Raw genomic sequence first — 22663 nt, forward strand, 5'->3', positions numbered from 1 at the left:
ATCTCTTTACACTGTTTTCTTTTTTTCTTTTTTTTTTTTTTTTGGACGGGTGGGACTTCTCAAAGTTTGCAGGCTGAAGGAAGCGATTCTTCCCCTCTACCATGTACCAGAGCACAAATTTAAATGTGTTAACCACCACTGCAAGGAACAGGCAGACTAAAAAGCTGCCATAACCTTAGAGAGTGTCTAAGACTTCCAGCACATCAGTTCTCCTACAGTAACTGCCTGTAGGAACACACCGCTACTTCACATGCTTTCGCATCTTTCCAAACTTTCTTTCACACACCCAATTTTCTGTGCAGTCCTATTCCAAGCCCTGCTCAGTGGACCAGCAATGCTGCTAGGGGGTATGTGGACAACAGGACAATTTGTTGCCCCCTCCTAAAACTAACCTAATAGGTTTGAAATTTGAATCCTTTGAAATTTGAATACAACTCAGATGACGGAACTGACATTGGAGTTGACTGTATCAACAGCACAGTCTGGATTCTGTGTGTATTTGAACATAACTATGAAAAGCCAGAATCTTCCCCAAAGGTGACTATGCTTAAAAAAGAAGAAAACCTTTCAAGCCTGATCTTCATCCGTGCTGTACACACATTGCGAAAAGAACTGGCAGTGCCTACGCTTCTGAAATGCATGCCCACGGTATCTCAAATACAAGCATCAAAACACTCAAAATTACTGGTTATTCTTGAAAATTGCCTGGCAATAGGTCTTTGCCTTGGCCTTCTGTCTTTTGAAAAAAAACTTAAGAGATTAATAACTTGGCATCTTGGAGTCTGAACACATCTTAGTAACTGAAAATACAATATAGGGAAATATAGCTTTTATCTGAAGAATTTACATACATTGAGGCTATTGCAGCTTGTTTTATATGAAATTTACTCGATCTCTGAATTCAAAAGCATTTGAGGTATTTATAAATAATGATTTCCTGCTTATGGGAAAATTACAGGACACTGCAACTTTCCTTTATCATTGCTATAAGTCTTCTCCATTTCAAAATATACCCACAGGCAAGAGACTAGATTATTTGTAGAAGTAGACACTTCCCTGGGGTTACAAGCAAACCCTGGCTGTCAACCATTTGCTTTTCAACAAATTCCAAATGCTATGGAAGTTTTCACCCCTTCTTGCTACATGGTGTACGGAAAGGAATAACTCCCCAGCAATTTCTCGTTAGATTATATGATTTGTAATGCAAGATGCCTTCAACTTCTTTTATTCTTAAACATTCTTTTGTACTTTTTTTTTTTTAAATCATGCTATTCTGGTATTCTGATCTTTGCCAGTAAAGGCTAGATTTTAGTTCTATTTTGCTTCTCACATCTCAAAATATTTTTGAAATAAGACTGAGATTTGCACTGCAATGTTTTATGATTTAAGTTGAAATAAATTTTTTATATCTTAAACGACTGAAGGTCTCCTTCACTCCTCATTCCTAATTTAAATTAAAATAGATATGAACTTTCTCAATTGCATAGTTTTTCCTGTTTAAACTTAAAATTATTGTGCTAGCAAAACAACTGCGCTTCCTCATGCAGTTATGTGACTAGTTGACTGGAAATCTGACTTGCTCTAAAACACCTCTTCTTTTGACCAAAAATCTTACCTTTTTTTTTCTTTGGGAAAAAGCAACTACAGAAATTTCTCCTCCTCTTTGCTCTCTTTACACCTTTCTGTTGTTACGATGGCCAGTTTTGGTTTTACCTTGCTTCTGAAGAGTCCCTTTCTTTCCATCCATCTTGTTGATTTTCCTGGTTCCTACTCGAGTCATCCCTCAGCTTTCCCTCTTGAGCTTTACAATTCTCATGTTACAAGTCTCACATACATCCAGAATCTTGTACATACATTATTCTTTCTCTGTTTAATGACCGTTGAATTCCTGCTCTCACTACCACTCTCGTGCACCAAAATCTAGCACTCCATCTTCAAAGATCTGCCTGCGCCAACAACTTACATTTATCTTCATTGGTTTAACAATTTCGTAGGCCCTGATACTCCAAGAAATAACTTTCATCTTTTCTCTAGTTACTTAGCTCCAGATAAATCCTCCTAGAATCTGTACACTATTTCAGAGAACTTTTCAATTCTATCAACTTGATTAGCCTTCTAGGGCTGCCTTTTACTGTAACCATGGAAAACTTCTCTTTCTCTAATGATATGGTAGGACAAATGAAATGAGACAAAGCAATCTCCACGTATGTTTTAAATTTACTGTCAAGGAAGGTTTGGTTGGTTTTTTCTGTTTTTTTTTTTTAATCTGTGCAAACCTTCATAGACTTTTTTAAAAATTGTTCTTCCAATTCCAATACTAATAAAAAGAAAACTGACAGATCAGAACAATCACCCTCAAGGCATTCTGAATTTTCCCATTTCTTCATACTTATTAAACAAAGTCAATAAAAATAATCCTAAGATCTAGGACTTAAAACATCTAATTTTTGTGGGGCTCCCATGTCTCCTTCTGCTTTAAAGCACTAATCAGTCTAACCTAATACAACACATTCTACAATGCAACAGAACAATGAGTAAAAAATTACAATAGCCTGTGATATTTTTATGAAAATAAAAATGAGTCAGTTTTCAATAAGGAGATGCATTTACTGAAAGCATTCATCCCTATGTTAGCATTCATCAGTAATGGTTAAGTATGTTTATGACAATTGGAGGTTTTAATTACAACAATTTTTTTCCCCATGGTGAACAAAGTTGTATCTGTGGTCTCCTTTGACTACTTCCTCTTGAACCTGCTAGAAGAGACAAATACATCTGCTTTCCTCAATTATTAAAATACTGCCTTTTACTTATAAACAAACATGAAGATTCTACTAAAATCCCAAGACTTTGTTCAACTTGTTCTCATAAGCCCAACTTAGCAGTCAAATTAGGGGACATCTTTTGTTTTTCCTGAATCAGGCGAGTAAGAGGGAGAACGGGGAGGTAAATCTCTGTACCGTGTGTTAGGTTTTCAGCCAGAAATAGCTCAGGGCAGTACTAGTGATTCTTCTAGGTATCCTGACCATTTCTGAACACAATGCATAATGGCAAGATTGGAAAGGAGAAAACAAGAAGATATGAAGGGAAAATTTAGCTGCTAAAGCATTTTTAACGCTGCATCGTGCTCACCTGATTTCAGTTAGATCCAGCTGCTGGTTGTGTTTCAAGTTTAATTTATACAGGCCTAAGCCTGTCTCAATCACAGCAGTCTCCCAAAACTGCCTGAGGGGCACATTTCTGCCCTGAATCTTTTCAACACTGAATTACACATACCTGTCTAGACATGCCTTGGAAACTAAGGTTTGAGAAGCAATTATTCACTTCCATTCTCCTACTTCTCCTTCATGCTATTTGTGCCAGGGAAGCCATAAGAACCTAGGCTTTCAGGTATCCAGTACATCACACCAACTCCTTGGTCCCACAGGCAAATCAAAATTATGACGAAGATGTGGATCATGATTCTCCAGAGTACTTCTCGGGAACAAGTATTAGTGATACCAGTTTGGGGGGGGGAGGCGTGGAATAGGAATCAAATGCAAGAAAAGAAACTACAAGAGAATAGAAAGATGTAAAGACGGACTATAAATAAACAACCTAAGATGATAATTTTACGTGTAAACCCATGTATTTGGTTAAGAAGATGGCACAGAAGGCAGTTGTTGGAAATCTCACAAAAACTCACATCTGACAAAAGCTCAGATGCCGTGGATGGAAAGGGAGAACCAAGAATATTTAAAATTGGCAAACAACTTCTGAGACACAGTGATGAGAGAAGGTAAGGCAGAGTGTGTGCTCTCCTTGAACAGCACAAGAATAACGCGTTTTACTATTTAGCTCTCTGAACCATGCACCGTTCACAAGCATGACAGTTTGCAATAAAGTTAGTTATATAATTTATTAACAGAGAAAACCTTTTTTAATCCTAATTTCTAAAACACTAGAAAATGCCAACAGTTTTATTGTTCTGTAAACGTCAAGATTCCGATAAGTATCACCATTACATTATAGCAGTATTGTAAAAAGAGAAGTTTTGTATTTTACAGAGACGATAATTCATTTGGACCTTGCTGAACTCTCCCACAAAATTTTGTGGTAGATTTAAAACCAAATTTATCTGAATAACCTCAGCTCAATATTGAGGGTATATGACCAACGTTGAAATGGGTTAAGTCTATTAATTCTATTTATGGGCAAACAAGTTATGTGAAAATGGTCTGTTAGGCTTGGCTTCAGAAGGGGGGCAACGAAGGACTGTTAAAAGACACATTTCCAGTCCTTCTGAACTGTGAAAGAAACCATGATTAATACTTGAATATAATTTGGTTTAGGCTGAAGACAGACCTGTAGAAAAAAGGATCCAAAAATATTTATTCATTTTTCACTCAGTGACAGCCACCATTAAACTAAAAGAAGTATTCTTAGTACTGGAGAGTTAACCCACTGTGATTGACTCCAAAAATAGGAGATATTTTTGTGGTTGTTTTTAGAATTTTCTAATGCAGGGTCTGAAAATATGATTGTATCTGAAATGAGAAATACCGAAAGTCAGAGGAGGAGGAGTTTGTTTGGTTTGGCCAGTTGTTTTTTGGAGGTTTATCTTAATAAAACTTATCACAAAGTTCTTTTCCAGTGATCTGAAATTTAGTTTCTTTATGGGACACCATGGAAATTAGCCAACAAAACAAAAGAAGCTAAACACACACACAAATCATTTAAAGCTAGACCTGACACAAGTTTTTGTTCCCACGTAGACTCCTAATGCAAGTAGTTTTATAAAAATCATTTTGCTCATTATTTCTGTTTCTTTATCAAGCAGCACAGGAAATAAAAGCAGAAGCTACAGGCAAGATTTTCTGGAGAGGAATTCCCAGTTACTTTCTTATGAAGCCAGGGGAGTGAGCAGAAAACCCCAGCTCTCATTGTCACTTGGTGGTGAAGAGGAACAGAGTACTAGGTAACTCTTAGACAGTGGTGGGAGGGAGGTGGAGGAAGAGGAGTGATAGGATCAGTTGTGATGGAGTGCGTAAGTGAAAGCCAGTGGAAGAGGTTTGGCTTTATGGCAGAAGAGGGAGCATGATTTTAGAGGGATAATGATTCCAGATCACTGACAGATAAGAGCAAGATATAGGACAAAAGTTGTCCTGCAGAGTCTTCATCTTTCCATTTAGGACGGTAGAAAAAAGGGATTTTAATTTCAAGGAAAGCCCCATTTTGGTGTATCAGTCCCACGAAGTTCTGTGACAAATCAGTCAAGCCCACTGGACTTCAGCAGCAACTGAAATAACATAGCACATGCAACATATGGTTCATTTCTTTTCACTTGTCAGAAGAGACAATTTTCTCTTCAGTATCTGAAGCCAATAGGGTAAGCACGAGACAGCTGAGATATACTCCACTAACTTTGTTACTAAGATCACAAAAAAGTCCTGAAATTCAGGCATTTCCCATAGGCTACACTGTGTTCAGCAAACCTTGCCTAGCAGCAACATGAAGCGGTTGTATTTTTCCCCTTCGCTTCCCCAGGCTCTCTATCGTTAATGAAGTGTTTATTTATGGTCATGTTGTTCTTACTAACCTTCAACAAATTTTCTGATATTCTGGGCAAGACTCCGGACGCTGCTGGGGAGGTTCCAAGGGTCTTGCTTGATGTGGAGTCGTAGCCTCTTTGGACAGTTAAGCTTCGGTTCCATTTCCTGCTGAAACTCTAAGCAAGGACAAAAATAATATTTTTCTGCTTAAACCTCCTGAGAAAACCACAGTAAGACATTATGTCTTCCTAAATGTTTTCACAGCTCAAGGAGTTGTCAACTTATTTAAGTCTAGTTAAAGCTAGGGTGACAGGTCTACCAGTCATCTAAGTTCCCTACTTAGTCAAAGGAGAGAGAGATGAGCGTTCCCAAACATGATTCTTTCTGAACCAGGCACATAAGATAGAAGGTGCCTGTCTCCATGGAGTAAGCGGAACCCTGGAACTTTTAGAGGCAAAATTAATTCAATCAGAAAATTAAACTTAAAACAAAATTACTTATTGCTTAACCTAGTCTATCTTTCAAATCACTGAAGTGCTCCTTGTATGGTTCATGAAGATGGTGCAGATCAAGAATAAAATATCCACGTGTCCATATCTTGTGTCTACCTGAACATTTATTATACCACTGAAAGGATAACTTTTTGTTGTGTGAGCCTGTCAGGTACTTAGTCTGAAACACTGAGAAATACAAGAGAGCAGATTATCTTGGTCCCAAAATGGGAAAAAAAAAAAAAAAAAGAAAAAAGAAAAAAAAAAGAAAAAAAAAAAGAAAAAAGAAAAAGAGGAGGTTATGTGGTCTTCCACACAAATTCAGTGAGGGGGAAGTACTTCAGGCTTTGTAAAACCAGATAGTTGGGGTACAGTAATTATGCTCTGTTGTCTTCAGTGGGATTTATAAAAGCCAAAGATCCACCCTCTGGCCATCTAAAATTAGTCTTCTTTGCCAAAAGACATATGCAGGATCAATAAAACCATAATCAAACCTATTATACATATTAATACAGCATTTAGTCTCCCTTTGAGGTTTTTTTGGGTTTTTGTTTTTTGGGTTTTTTTAAATCAGTTCACTGAAAGAAGTTCTTTGCATTTTTCATCACAATCTTATGGCTACCATCAGATACCTATTTATACACTTAGACTTAAGCAACTATGTGAGTGTTAGCAGAGTATCTGAAATTACACACAGGATTTTTTTTTAAAACAATCAATAACACTTATATAAGCATATATTTGGCATAAATATTACTGTGACTAGACTTACATTTGCAAATTATTTATAAATCAACTTCACAAATAATATATCTACAAAAAATAACAAAAATCTGGCATTAATAAGAAAATAGATCAGAAATGGCTTCAGTAGTTGAGACAAAAATGTAATAAAACCACCTGCAATATACAAAACCTGTTTCTTACTTCAAAAACCTCAGCAATTCTATAGTCAGTTCAGAGTCTACAATTTAAAGCTGACTTTCCAACAAACCTGAAATTCTTTCACCCGCTGTGGAATCGAAGTGTAAGAAGCCAGTTTTCAACTAAGAATAAGATCTACTTATGAAAAATTTCAACAATCAATTATTGCAGAATATGCCAAGATTAAGCAAAATCATTTCTTTAACACCCAGCTCAAGGAATAGATAGCCATATCCATGTACCCTTCAAGCTGCCTTTTGATTCTCATGGATAGAATTAAATGTTACCTTGGAGGCCTCGACCTGGTGTAAAGTATTTTGTCTGCTCAAAGGCCCTCATCACAGCTGGTCCTTTCAGAAGATTGACAATTGAATCGACCTGTTGGGATCAAGGTTTCGTGAGAAAGATGTTTTTTAGAGCAACAATTAGAAATTCTTTCTTTAAGAAATATGGACTACAGAAAAGCAGCTTTGGATTCTTTCTTACCTAATGGCTCTAGTTAAAGTAACAACGTAGGGAATGTTAGACTAAATCTAAGGGCTTGTTTAATTCTCAGTTTTGAACTATTTACAGAAAACTGAAGGAGAATGAGTAAATACATACCATCCCAGTAAACAGTGGAAAGCAAAAGTAAAAAGAAAAAGAAGTATTTGCTAAAGACATCTTAGCTCAAACTTGGACATTAGGATCAAAGCCAAGAAAAATAATCTCATACTTGACCAAAAAGATGCTCCAAACAGCTATGGAGCTTGTCCTGTTTATCATGGGAGATTCGAACACTTATGGGAAGCTCATCGCCTGAAAAATATTTTTAAATGAAAAATTGTTTAGAAGTTTCAGCATATTTTCCAAACTCTTTGTAGCTTAGATAATCTGCTTTGCACACAGACTGATGCTTACGCTTTCAGGATTATAGTAACTGTTCTCCCCCCATATTTTGCATTTAGCAGTCACTTGGTAATACAGAAATAGCTCTTAGAGAAAGGACCATATTCAAAACCCAACTGGACATGGTCCTAGACAGCCTGCTCTAGATGACCCTGCTTCAGCAGGGGATTGGACTGTATGATCTCAAGAGGTCCCTTCAAACCTCAACTATTCTGTGACCAGAACGCACAATTCTTCTATGCTGGAGAACATCCTAAACACCAGACTAAATGGCTAAGTAGTGTGAGGCTAATATAGCAGACCACAAAGTCAATGAAATGCATTCACCATAAAATTTTTATAGGGACTCTACAGACAATTCACAATCTTAATGTTCTTATTAATTAAATGATTCTGAGATTTTAGTAATTCAACAAAAATACAGCATCCAAATCCTGTACTTGATATGAAGCTTTTAGTAGTACATACCACACCATTTCCTAAGAGAGTACAAAAGAGAAGGACTTTCCTAGGTCACTGCCCTCAGTCACTTGCTCTCTCAGACAACAGGTGATGCAACCTGAATTCTTTCAAAAGCTGTGAAAAATTGAGCTTAAAACTGGTTTTCCTCTTTGCTGTTGCAGTGACAGATAAGAAGTAGCCACCTGATAATTTATAATCCAAATTTATTCATGGTCAATCTAGACTCATTTTTCTTATGTCAGTGAAACACTTAAATAGCACTTTTCTCTCCTTGATTTTTTTTAGCTCCTTTAGATGTCCTTACAGCCAGTAGTTATAACCCTTTACAGGATTTTAATTGCAACAGATGGAGCACGGTGCCAAAGAGCCCTGATCTGGAGTTAACCAGGTTAGCTTTGGAACTAGGAGAAAATTAAGTTGTCAGGGGAGTGGGAGTTTCACTGAGCAGCAGTATTTATCAACTTGAACACTGTATCTGCACTCGGCTAGCACAGACATATTCTTTTAGGCACCTCAGTTGGTACTTCGGCTTGATGCTGCACAAGTGCGTATCAGCTCATTTATATCTTAAGTTGAAGATACAGACCCTGGGTCTCCTCTTTTATTAACAGTTCTTTATGTCCTTCATCCTTTCCTCTGTATCTGCTCAGCTCTGTAAGTATGTATCATTTCTGGAAAGCAGCTGCCTAGAATTGCATTATTCACAAGGTATCTCAGATATCTTGTGCAATGTCATTAATAATTTGTTGTCCCAACTGAAAATACCTCTCCTGGTACAATCAGAAATAAAATTTGCCTTCTCTATGGCCAAGTCTCACTGGTGGCTCATATTCAATTAATATGCCCAGTTCTTTCTTGTCCTAAATCATTCCCAAATGATAAACTCCCAGCTTAGAGCAAATATTTTTCATTATTAGTCCCTGAGTATGACCTTGTACTCCATGCAGTTAAATCCCATCTCATTCCTATTAGCAGCTGCATTTATTTAAATTCAATTTGTCATGGCATAAACAAGAATGTACTTCTATGTGGTCTCACATTCCTTCCTACAAACATACACAGCCGTATCCTGCCATCCGGGTGCTGACACAGGCTGGGAGAGCTTTCCACACTCCCCTAAAATGCTCCTTACTCTGTGCAACATAACGCACTGTCAAGGTCAAGGCATGAAAATGGTTAAAAGCAGTGACCCTAAGAGCTCTAACTAACTCAGTCTATTCACAGAGATGCTGGAATGTTGGCTTTCTTTCACAGAAGGACTCTTAAGCGCAGCACTAGCTAGGCAGAAGCAAAATGATACACTTCTGTTACTAAGGAGGATGCAATTTTTAAAACAAAAACAACAAAATTGCCTGGCAAATGAAAAGAATAAAACTGAATAAAAAGAACAGATGACAGTTTCATAGCTGACTTTTTTAAACATACCTGAATCCATTTCATCACTGTGAAAATAAGAACTGCACTGACTGCTACAAATGCTGGTGAATGAAGCAATGGAGTTCCTATTGCTGTTGCAATCACTTGGAAAAAAAAAAAAAACAAAAAAAGAAATAAAGTCATGTCCTTTAACACAGGCTCTGTATCAAAGTTATGGGAACTCTTTCCCTTTTCCCTTTTTAAATTTAATGATGAGATGGTCTGTACAATTCTTTATCAGCAATAAAGACCCCTATACTTAAGCTATCATTTAATTGGCAATCCTGGTAGGACTCAGAGGACCAGATTCCCAAAATAGATGATTCAATTGTCTCCCTTCACCTTGCACGTGAACAAGTACTTGCAGAACAATAATACACACTTTCAATGCAAAACAACCAGCTTTTCTCACACAAGTAACAGTTTTTGAAACTGTGGCCTCAAATGTTTTAGTAACTCCACATTTAAATTCTGTACTCCTACTCCATAGCTAATACAAATGACGAAATACTCTGGTTTATTACTTGCAAAATAGAATCCATAATGGGTTTAGAAGAGATTTGATCCATTTGAGTAGCACCAAAACTCAAATTACAAACTATTTTTCCCTGCAAGCCAAAATACAGTTTATGATCCCATCTCTTCCAGCTGTTCATTTTGTTAGAGATGTATAGACATTTACATCTGTGACTTCAGTGAAAACTTCTATGCATACAAAATGTCACCCACATAGGTCTAGTAAAGAGATCTGGGGATTAAAATGTGCATTTTTTTTCCTCCTCTTTTCTCTCAAAAATAAATTGTTCTGTACAGAAAATAGATGGAGAGCATACCTACTTCTGCAGCATAAACAGAGTAAAACATAGCCTTTTGTACCAAAAATCCTATGAATATAAATTTGAATTCAAAGTCTTCAGAGTCATTTAGCCACATGAAGTTTAGTTTCAATGTAGGAAATGCTTAAGTAATTATCCAGCAGAGGGAGTCTTAAAAACCCAAGTGAATATAGGATAATGTAGAAGTGTATCTAAAGGATATTTATATATAATGATCTGGTTTTGGTTTTATGAATTGGGTGTACTCGTTCACCAAGATATACATATCTATATTTTATATATAATGCTGCAGTTATACATGTACCCATGTGCTCCCTACTTGTTTTCTTTATTTTTGTAAATACAGAAGTGATCTTTTACTAGTTTTGGCATACTGACTTACATTTCCTGGCTAACGTGTATGTTTTGGACCTGTAGCCAACCAGGTAAGTGAATGGGGAAAACTTCTAAATGAAGCAATATGATATAATTACAATCATATTCTTTAAGTAGATGAAAAGACATCAGTAACAACATGTTCCTAACAGAGGGTGAACAGTCCCAAGGAGTATTAAGAATTTCTGGCTGGATATTAAGAAACGTTTTCTAACTAACTCTATTCACTTATTAAAGTCTCCAAAGGGAAGATGAAGGTTATTTAAAATTGGATTGTGCAAAGCATGAGAAAATAAAACACAGGAAAATGAGAAACAGATTAGAAGTATTAGCTATATCATTCTGTATTTTTATTGTGTTGTATTGGAATGTTTAGAATGAGACCCTACAACACAGAATGAGAGCATTCTAACAGCTGAAATTAGCCTACTAGTTCTAATAATAACCACAGTGGCATTATGGGATCCGGAGATTTTAAGTATTGCCTAATGTAATTACTTAAGCAAAGAAACAAAAAATTCCAATCTCACTCCAACGATTGTTCTAAACTCGCAGATTTTGTGATTATTCTGCATATGGAACCCTAGATTTTATCATTCCTAAACAGCCAGAATGGACCATAAATGACTGGAATCAGAATAAAGAAAACATTTTAAACGAAGAGACACTCATGTCCTAAGTCACACCTCCTTTCTCCACATACAAATCTTGGGCCAAGTGGGGAAGTTCCCAACTGGAGCAAGCACAGGCCACTGGAGCAGCTCCTGCACAGTCAGTTTGACACATCATGGACATGCAGAAACCCCTAAACGCACTTCAGCTGGAACAGCACTTTGCTTGAGTATTCACCATGATTAGAACAAGATAAACTTAATCTGTGCAAATTACTTCTACATTTATTTCTGTTCAAATTTATATGTATATTTCTGTTTCTACTCCGACAAAGAGTTCCTATCTACCATGCTGCAGTAATCAAATATTAGCTTACGAAAGAGATCTAAGCAATACAGGGTTCTGTAGAAAAACGACGACCCTACTGAGATTCTACTTTCTGAGCATAATAATGAACCATGATAATGAACAAATAATGAACCCTTATTTTACTTGCAGCTAAAATTTTAAATTAGATTTTATATCATGTAGTTAACCAATTCTCTCTAAGCAGTAGAAGATAATCTTTATAAGACCTATGCTTGCTATAATTACTCCTTCCTTTTCAAAATTCTTTATATTTTCATTCACAGTAAACGTGATGCGTTATGAATTCTAGAAATGAGATTACAATATTTAAGTGGAAGAAGGCGAGGAATATATGTTGAGAAACAGATTTTTTTTTCTTTAGATCAGCAAGAGTGGTGGCTCTGGCATCTTGCTTCCCGTGGCAGATATTTGGTTTGTCATTAGAGAACATAATAACAGAAATTATTTCTGGTTTTTATAAGACAGGTAACCTAAAGTAAAGCTTTACAGTTCTGGCTGTGATATCCTATAAAGGTTAGGGATAACAAGATCTAATAACTAATCTGTACTCATAAAAGAGTTTATTTTACACATCTTGTAACACATCTTGATGCTAGTTATTCCACTGTTAGAAATGTCAGAATCATTATATTCTGATAGTCTTCATAGCCACTTGACAGTCTACAAATCCACAGGTTTGATTCAGCTGACAAATAAAAATATTATTAGTAAAGTTACCTGTAAGAATCCCTGTTGCTGATGGTATCATGACCAGAATCTTCTTGTTCATCACCTGTCATGCTGAAACAGACTTTCTTCCCATTCCTTTCCCCCTTTTCATTATCACTGTCTGCCGGTATTAAAGGCTCAGGTGTTTTACGTTCTGATTTGGGAGAATATGTTATTGAAGAAAGAAGGCTGTGAGACAAAAAAAAAAAAAAAAAGATAAATTAATGTTTTTCAAAAGTGAGCTAACAACAAGATAACATTTCTCGTCAACGTTCTCCAACTATTATTCTATAATATGTGAAGGGAACATCTTAATTCAGCCCATATCTATTTCAAACAAGGGAAGAAAGTGACATATTCTGCTGTAAAAAGTGTAACAGTGAAACCCATTAGCATTACTAAATACTCAATCTTGTATGAAGGCAGTGATTCCAGCTGGGGAAGAAATACAGCACATTCTTGAACACTTGGGGTCAAATTTTATATTAACATAACTATTTTTAAACACAAACCATGTACTTCTCAGCGCAAACCAAGAAAATAAACCAAACAAACTATATCTTTGTGAAAAGCATGTATTTTCTTAATTACTACTGTATCAGACGTGTCAGCCTGCATCACAAGCTATTTTACTAAGGCATTTTAAGAATCTTTATTAACATATCTGTGTATTTCCTGACATTCAAAATGTCTAAGCCGTTATCACTAGTAAAACTGATGATTAATCTACAAGCTTCTGTGACAAGAACAAAAGTGACATCCAGTCAAGAAGAGAGAACAGTGCAGACTGCTACATTTAGAACATGCACAAATACTGGACGCAAAACATTCATATTCTTGGGTGATTAACTCATATTGAGATGTTCTAATTTACTTTCAAGGTCAGAACAGATATAATGGGCAATTGTCCTTTAATTCCTATTACTCAAACACTCCATTAGAATGATGTTTTCAAACTAATATTTGGATTTGAAAGGCAGCGTTTTTCTTGCAAAAACTACCTTCTAACTACCTGAAATCAGAAGACATTGAATTAATCTTTTTTTTCTGTAAAGTACTTAGACACAGTAGCAGGGTTTTATTGTAGGAGCTGTCAGAATGGTCAACTGGCAAACTTTCTACCAAATACATGGTAGGATTCAAACATACGTTAGATCTTTTTGTTAGACATAATTCTTACTTCTGAAGGGAAACTATGGGAAATGCATATCTTTTGTGAAGAAAAACACTGCCCTAATTGTTGTTAAATGGTAGCATTCAGAATTCCTTCCTTTAATCTTATTTCTCACCACACATATTAGCATTGTTACATTACGCAAGGGGGGAATTCTGATTTTAAGTGGTTTAGAGCTCCATCTTAATTTTGTGGGGCTCTGCCAGTTGAAGTAATTAATTCTTAATCCTAACAAAGTTAAGTTTGTTCAGCTACAGTTACATCAGTACTGAGCTATCAATTTCTCTACTCTTTTGACAAAGATATTCTACCAGAAAACAACCTGATCCTAAGCTGTTCTTGAAAGCTGAAGATTCTGCACTCAGACCAATGACTTTCTGCATACAAAACACAGACAATGTGTTCAACGCCACTTTCAACTATAGCTTTTTTGAGTATACACAAATAATTTCCTGACTCTCAGGAATGGACAGAGTTTTAAGAAAGAAATTAAGAAAACATATACTTTGGAAACGCAATAGGGTAGATCATGCCTATAACGCTGTCTGTTGACTCTATAGCAATGAAATCTCATTGAAATCATGACCTGATGTTTACATAGGGTTTGACATTAACTTTAGGGAAACACGGATGATAAGTAAAGCTTTTTAGCAAATCCTTTCATCATTTCTGCATAACTTTCTCTGGCTAAGAGCTAATGAGATAGACAGGTATTTGTCCTACATATAGGAAAAGGTACTGAACTGTAACTGAAATATAGAAAAACTACACAAAAGGTATAATTTTACTGGACTTCAAACCCACCCATCCACTAGACAGACAACTTTTGGGCTACATGATGCCTTAACACTTCATATCAGTGTGAAATCACAACTCAGTTCTTCCCTATCGCTTAAGTCACAGGTTAGCAGGGTTCCATAAGGACGGGAAGAAAAATGGGGCCCATATTTTACAGCAGTGTTCAGTTTCGATCTATCTGCTAGAGCATACATGTTATTGAATGTGTCCTAAAATAAATGTGTTATGAAAATGCAGACCTTAGAAAATCAGTTATTCGTACTTGTAAAACTTATTTTCTGAATACGAAAATACAAAAGGGGTTCAAAAAGGGGTTAGACAAATTCATGGCAGATCATTCTAACAGCTCTTAAAACAAAAGGTCCATCCCAAGAAGACCTTCTAGCACTGCCTGCTGGAAGATGAGATGAGATAAAGACAAGGATTAATCTATACTTTTGCTTTTTCTTGTGTTCCCGTTATCATCCACCTCTAGGAAAACAAAAATGGGCTTTGAGGAGATCGATTCTGGTAACTTCTTAGGATTTTGTTGTTGCAAGAAAATAATCAAGAGTAAGAAACAAGCATAATGAACTGCAATTTCAGCTCCTGAAAATATCATCCCCTGAGTAATTATTTGTCAAGACACAGACAGACTATTATATCCTCTTCTTTTATGTGACTGTTTAGTCACTGCTGCCAAGATCTCAGTAAAAGACTGATGAAGGTAGCTGGAGCTTTTCCTAAGGGAGCTTTTCACTTTCTCTCAGCAGGCAGGCTCTTTTTCTAAGGAAAATTTTTTTGCTGAACTACGATGAATGAAAGCTGGAACTTTGGATAACAGAGTTCTGGAGCTGGTAGTTCCTGAGGTCACTGAAGTGCTCTTAAAAACCCAATTCTGGGACTCTAAAACACACAAACCCAAACCTGGATGGAAAAAAACCCCCAATAATCACACTTAAATAGACTTTTTATTTAAGTGTTTTTTTTTTTCTTCTTAAACACAGCACATGTACATTATATTTTCTTTGGAGATGGGTCTACCCCAAACAAAATTATCTTAGATGTTTATCTCTCATAGGAGAAATATGTGAATGAGTAGTAACTAACAGCTAGAAAGTCTCTGTAACTATGAAGAAAATTTCCATGAAACAGAGAAATTTAAATCGTGACCAAAAAAGTCCTCACATGTGGAATTAATCCTATATGCAACCCAAATCAACACAATCCTAAAAGTATATGTCAGAAACAAACAAAACTTGCTATGGTCAGTCAAAGCATTAAAAATGGATAGCCACAGACAGTAACAAAAAACCTACACAACCTGTGAGCTGCTCTGCCTTTTTCTCACTCCACGGAGGCTCAGAAAATGTTCAAGCCTCTTGTATACTCCCAACAGACATCTTTCCAAAAAACAGCTGGGATCATGGGAGCACATTGAGTGCATCTGAACCAAGAACACAGCAGAGTCACCATATAGAAAACAACTTGAAGAAGGACTTATTTCTGTATAACACCTAGCATCAATGGTGGTATCTGGCAATGGTACTAAAGAAGTACTGGGATACTATTGAACTATTTGAACGGGGAGTCAGTGCAACTTTGAGAGGCTGTGGAAAGGGGATATATATCTTTTTTCTGTGTATCTATCTTTCTTGCTCCATCAGTACTGCATTTCTTATGCAACCCAATCTCATCAGCAAGCCATGACAAAAGTTATTATGAAGATAATGCTAGGAGTACACAACATTCTCTTAGCCATTCCCTTCCCATAATCCACAAGCTCTCACTGCTTTCACCTGCTCTTCAGGTGAAACACTTGTTTTTCAGTTCACTTTCATTCACTAACAGATAGGAGAGGTTGGGCAGATAACACTGCCCCAAGATTTTGGGAGTTCAGAGAGAGACCATTACTGACCTCAACACAGAGCAAAGACATCTATCAACATGAAAGAGCGACAGTGTTTCAACAATACTGTTATAAAGGGTACCGAAGAGTCATTTAGTAGCCCAATTTTTCTATCATTCAATATCGTATAAATTTAGAATTGTGATACCATGTTCATATTTTCTGTCCTGAGAAAATTATAATAATGAGGATTGCTTATAATAATAAGCAATTCAGTACATAAAGACCTGAATTTTATTGTTGCTGTGTCGTAACAGAAAACAGTAGTTCTACAGTCTTTATAAAGTTCAAGGATCGGTATGTTCAAGCATTTCTTCCTAGCTGCTGAAGTATGAATATTTCTAATTAAAGCACAGCTGTTCGATTATCCTGTCTTATTACTCTGTCTTTTGATTCTTAGTAGTCCTAACTTTTCTCTGAAGAGTTAATTAGTAGCTGTAACTATGTTCTAATATAATACACCACGTACTGCTTCCCTCTTCCCTGTTCAGCACTTTTAAGTAGGTCCCTTGGCTATCCTGTTTCCTGTATAGAACCGCTTTCCTCCACAGTAATTACACACTGGCAGTCCACTCAAAGTCCGTGAAGAATAAAGCATGAAAAATCTCAGTCTTACAGATAGCAAAAGCTAAAATTTGCTAAATAGATCTGTGCAGCTTATACAAGATCTGCTACAAGGTCAGTGTACAGGAAATTTATCAAAGAAAAAAAAGTGAACCCTTGTGTTTACTGTTACAACTGTGTGACTCTCAAATGAATATATGTGTATATATATGTATATACCAGTACACACAATATATCTCTCTGTGTCTGTATGTATTTATATATACATGTGTACGAAAGAAAGGCTCAGAAGTTCCTGTGCTTTTGCATCACAGGCTCAAGGGAGTAGAAAGGAAAGGTGTGGCAGACTGGTAACTGGAACTTCCTGAAATATTGACTGAACTTCCATATATAATTTTCTGACTTCCTTGAGGAAGAGTGACAACACAGGCTTTACTGACAGTCATTTTTAAGTGTACCCAAGCACTGAAATTATCTTAAATTTAGTTAACTGACTTCACTTTCAGCATGATAATTAGCAGAACTACATAAAGGCACAGAAAACGACGTTTTCTTTAAAAAAATTTGAGGCCACTCTTACTTTCATTCCTATTGCAGTATGTAATACATTACAATCACTTATTACTGTGTAACTATTACATTATATTACTATTACAACAGTACAAAAAAATTCCCACTCTGAAATAACTACAAAAGGACAAATCATTGTACAGTCTTCAAAATAACAGGAGAAGCAATGATACAACACTTTTCCAAACTGGAGATCATGAAAGATTGGCTTTTAAACTCAAAAAATTGTGTTATTTATATTTTCAAAATGAATAATTTCTGATATTTGCAGTACATGTGGGATCTTTCAAAATTGAAAGACCTATCATCCTTCTTCATCCTCATCCCAAGACAGCAAATAGCCTAGCAGTCAACCCACTTAGCTCACAAATGGAAAAGCAAGTTTTAAATCCTTGTCCTGAACTAGAACAAACTGTGATGAGACTCTGGGTCTCCCACATTCAAGCCAAGTGTCCTAATCACTCAAGAGTGGCTCTCCCTAGATCCGTAGTTCTTCATTAAGGCCAATTTGTTTTTGAAAAACGTCTAAGAAATTAATAATCTTCCTATGGGTGAAAAATGCTTTACCTACAAATTTGTCTTTGGGACTATTCAGCAATAGTCCTGAAGAGTTCAGTACAAGCTATTTGTATACCTCTGCCTTTTGTTTCCATTCCTAGTGAAATTTCAGATGACATGTGGGCCTCGTATTTCTCTTACCTCAAAATAATTAGCATTTCCACATTCTAGAGAAAAGTTACAAACTAAAGTGGGAAAAAATCAGGGACGCTGGGAAAAAGAACAAAATGTAATATTACCTACTCTTAAATTTTTTGCCTCATTTCAATTCTATCTGAAGTCAACATTGATCCTACGCTACACAAAAAGGATACCCAGATTTATCGGTATCTTCAATGGAAAAATTAAAGGCAAATGCAGATGGTAACATTTACTTACTCGTCTATTTGACAAACACATGTTTCCACCTCTTTCAGTGCAGCTTGTAATTTGATCAGCAATTTTTGGTAGACATCTTGTGTTTCTAAATCTTCTTCTTTCAAGAGGTACCTCAGACCATGGCCCTCTTGCTGGCCAAGAGACTGTCCTGAAGGGGCAGCCATAGTAGTAATGGTATGTTGGACATAAATCATGGGATTCAGTTTACCTGGGAATAATCCGAAGAGGTTACATCATTATCTTTTTTTCAACATACATTTTCAAGTTAGTAAAATACCTAAAAGACATTGAAATATTTTCCTGCTTAAAACTTTATGTAATTATTTAATTTTGCATTTTATTTTGCATATCAAAGTCAAGCTATTTAAGGAAAAAGTTATTGTGAATATTGTGAATATTGTGAAACTTTATTATGCTTTAAAATAAACCTAAGTATCAAAAATAGCAGGATTTCATAAAGGCTTGTCCTTGATTTTAGTATTTGGGACATAAACCTAAACCAGTTACCTTTTAAGACCCTATATCAGAAGCACTGGAAGTAGTTCTTTCAAGCTCAACTGACTTACCTTGATCAGTGTTTTTATTTTCCTTTTCATGGGAAGAATGTTTTCTGCTGTCTAACTGTACGCCAAAGGCACTACCAAGGGAAGTTGAGGTTTTAGGGTAAGAAACTTCCATCACGTTGATATGGCAATTGGTTGGACAGAAATCACTGCTGTGAAGTGGTGAAATCTTTGACTTAGCTTGTTTGAAGGTAGGCCAAGCTCTGTTTTTTAATACTCTTGAAAACTATAAGTGAGAAAGAAAAAAAAATTTTGATTAACAGTTTTTGATGTGTCAGCACTTGGCTGACAAAACCTGTGTACCTGACTAGAAAACAAAAGTTTAAAATACTTCAGGCATCCTTGACTTCAGATGCCTTAACTTCATAATTTCCATCTTTCTCTACAAGGGAAAGAAAAAATATTTTTCATTTTATATTTTTGAGGGGTTGGTTTTTGAAGTAAATTATATTTACAAATTTAAATAGCCTTGTAACAAGGAGATAGAATTTATTTTCTTTGCAACATAATAAAATATTAAGTGTCTTCCTGGGGAGAAAGTCTAGAAATGCTCTATGATCCAGTGCTGCACCGACATTTATAAACACCTGCTGACATAGATGTTTTCAAGTCAATGTCTTGCAAAAAATTCTGAAATTTTTGCCTGAAGCTATAATAAAGACAGAATTGGAAGCTATGAATTATTAATTTCATCTTCAGGAAGGATGAAGTCCTCCCTAACAGTTTCCTGGGCTCCATTAGGAGAGGCATTGCCAGCAGGTGGAGGGAGGTGATCCTGTCCCCTTACTCAGCACTAGTGAAGCCACACCTGGAGTACTGGGTCCAGGTCTAGCTCCCCAGAAATAGAGAGACATGGGCATACTGGAGAGAATCCAGCGAAGGGCCACTAAGATGGTTAATGGACTGGAGTATCTCTCCTATGAGGAAAGGCTGAGAGAGCTGCGACTGTTCAGTCTGGAGAGGAGAAGGCTCAGGGGGATCTCACCAATGTGTTCAAATACCTGAAGGGTGGGTGTGGAGAGGACAGAGCCAGGCTCTTTTCAGTGGTGCCCAGTGCTAGGACCAGAGGCAATGGGCGCAAACCAAAACACAGGAGGTTCCCTCTGAACTTTAGGAAACACTTTTTCACTGTGAGGGTGACCAAGCACTTGCACAGCTTGCCCAGAGAGGTTGTCGGATCTCCCTCTTTGAAGATACTCAAAAGCCATCTGGACATGGTCCTGGGCAACCATCTCTAGGTGGCCCTGCTTGAGCACTGGGGTTGGACCTCCAGAGGTCCCTTCCAGCCTCAACCATTCTGTGATTTTGAGTGATTCTGTGAAGCTGATAAACATTAGAGCATAAAAATTGCAAACACCATATTTTACAGACTTTGCTTCTCTCCCCCATATATCAGCTCAGCAATGATGAACATTTTTTTTCCCCCCCTCTGTTTTATGGTCTAATTCTAATACAGTGCTTAGCTACATCTCCTTCACTATAACACCTGAAATTTTGTGCACACTCCTGAACAGGCTTAGAGTTATTTGTTTTTGATGATGTCAACCCAAAATGGCTAAGACTGAACTGTACTAAATTTGGACACTTAGAAAACACACCTACTTCAGAATCATAAAAGTCATGAGATCAAGCTCTCCCATTGGAAAAGAGACTTGTCAGTCACAAGTAGGATTTTTATCAAAATGTGTCCTTTCCAGTGTAGTTTGTGGTTAGGGGAGAATTTTTTCTGGAAAAGACGTTATCAGTTTGAAGTCCCTGGTATTTTAATCACAGTATCTCTCCAGTCAAAATATTGCACAGACCTCAGCTCATGCACAAGAGTATTTTCAAAGTCAACTTGCAAAGTTCCTTCCCTAATAAATGTCAGTACAAATTCAATCAGTCAAGTTTTGACTAACACTTCAGTTGGACAAAAGTATATCCCTTTTGAGTAATAACAGGTTTTTGTGCTGGGATTTAAATTTTTGTTTATTTTGGTGTCATATTACTTCAGCCTGATGAACATTTGACTGATTAATTACATTTAAATCTTTATATCAGAACAAGATCTGGAAGGTTACAAGAAATCCAATTATGGAATTGTTCAAAGGCTGAAGAATGTACAAATAGTTAAGAAGGGCACTAAGGACATTCAACGATGAAAATGTTCCTGCAAGCAGTACATATTTCACATCTCAATCTCCCACACATCCTGCTCCAGAGAGACCAAATGCCTGGCTACAATTTAATCAGGTCATAAGTCAGGCCCAAAATTCTTTTCATATATGTGTTGAGAAACATCTGGGACTCATGGCACTGGACTCGAGGTCTATTACGAGCAAAATGTTCTGATAATAATAATAGTAGGAACTGCAGAAATCTACAGAGTTTCTATTTATAGAATTCGAACTTTCACAGTGAAACCAGGAGCCAAGCCGGGCTCAGGCACTCTGAAAGTCTCCTGTAACTATGGTTACCTTTACCTTGCCAAGAAAATGACACATCTATTCCTGAAATTCATTGCGTTACTAATTGTCATTAAAAGCTGTAACTGTGAAACTATTGATTTTTGAGCAGATGAGCTTGAAAATGTAGTTTGTATCAGCAATATCTGCTTCTAGACAGTATAAGCACTATGAAAACTTCCCCGAGGCTGTTCGTTTCATATCCAGCATAACATAATAAAATTTCGTTTATTGTCTTGGCTTCCTGTAAAGAGACTGTACATCATGCTCAAATTTTTTGGCTACAGGAAACATATAAACCACCTACATGTTACTCGAACTCTAAATACACTACTATTAATGTTAAAACTAACAAATTTGTTTTTTAAAAAAGATATTTTGATTTGTAATCAATTTGAAAACACGGAGGTGTATAATTCAAGCAAACAATGGAGAGATCGGCTGTTTGGTAATGCAGTATCAGAATCCTTTTGATGTCTCCTTCTGTGACTCAACTCCTCAGTTTATTCCATTTCTTGTCAGAGAGCACCCTGAAAAGTCTTTGGAAAGCCGCTTTTTGGCCTTCATCCTACTGAAGCTACAGGTTTTCCTTACAGTTTTCCCTTCTTTTCCTTTGAAAAACAAGAGAATATTATCTGTTCATTTCCATGCAACTTTTAGAACTATGTGAAGCTTCTACATTGAACCTCTTTTTCCTTTTCTTTTTTTACTTTTCAATTTTTTGCACATTAACTCTCAGACCAGACCAATTTGTAAATGTCACAACTCAGATAAGACAGGGCAGAGACAGTTCTATGTAGCCATTTTGAGCCTCCTTCAAACTAGTCCAAACTCCCAAGAATTAGATTGTATGGGAGAGGAACCAGAAGCCAGGAGGAAAAAATAAGTTTGCATTAACAAATTGGCAAATGGTTGATTCATTTATGCCCTGCTTAGCTAAACAACTATAGAGAAATACACTGACAGCAACTAGAGGTCATAGTCCAGGTTATTTATTCATTCACATCTCATTAATTTAGATCTCAAGTGTATGAAAGTCAGCACCTTCGCCTTTTTTCCATGCTATAATGTTTTATTAACCCAAGTTAATCTAACAATTTACAGAGCTATTACT

At 36.5% G+C, this 22663-nt stretch overlaps 1 protein-coding gene across 1 annotated transcript in view; it reads right to left on the bottom strand.

The window, feature by feature from the left end:
* The window catches only part of PREX2 (phosphatidylinositol-3,4,5-trisphosphate dependent Rac exchange factor 2), a 194134-nt gene that overhangs the window by 62562 nt on the left and 108909 nt on the right, over positions 1-22663 (bottom strand). Inside the window, exons 24-30 of the mRNA XM_075141682.1 lie at positions 19109-19331; positions 18543-18750; positions 12622-12801; positions 9722-9816; positions 7662-7744; positions 7234-7324; positions 5579-5707 (exon numbers count right to left, since the gene is read on the bottom strand). Coding sequence (XP_074997783.1) covers positions 5579-5707; positions 7234-7324; positions 7662-7744; positions 9722-9816; positions 12622-12801; positions 18543-18750; positions 19109-19331 — 1009 coding nt within the window. The remainder of the gene's footprint in view (positions 1-5578; positions 5708-7233; positions 7325-7661; positions 7745-9721; positions 9817-12621; positions 12802-18542; positions 18751-19108; positions 19332-22663) is intronic.

This window comes from Calonectris borealis, chromosome 2 (genome assembly GCF_964195595.1).
Source record: "Calonectris borealis chromosome 2, bCalBor7.hap1.2, whole genome shotgun sequence".
In the NCBI taxonomy this organism is placed as follows: domain Eukaryota; kingdom Metazoa; phylum Chordata; class Aves; order Procellariiformes; family Procellariidae; genus Calonectris; species Calonectris borealis.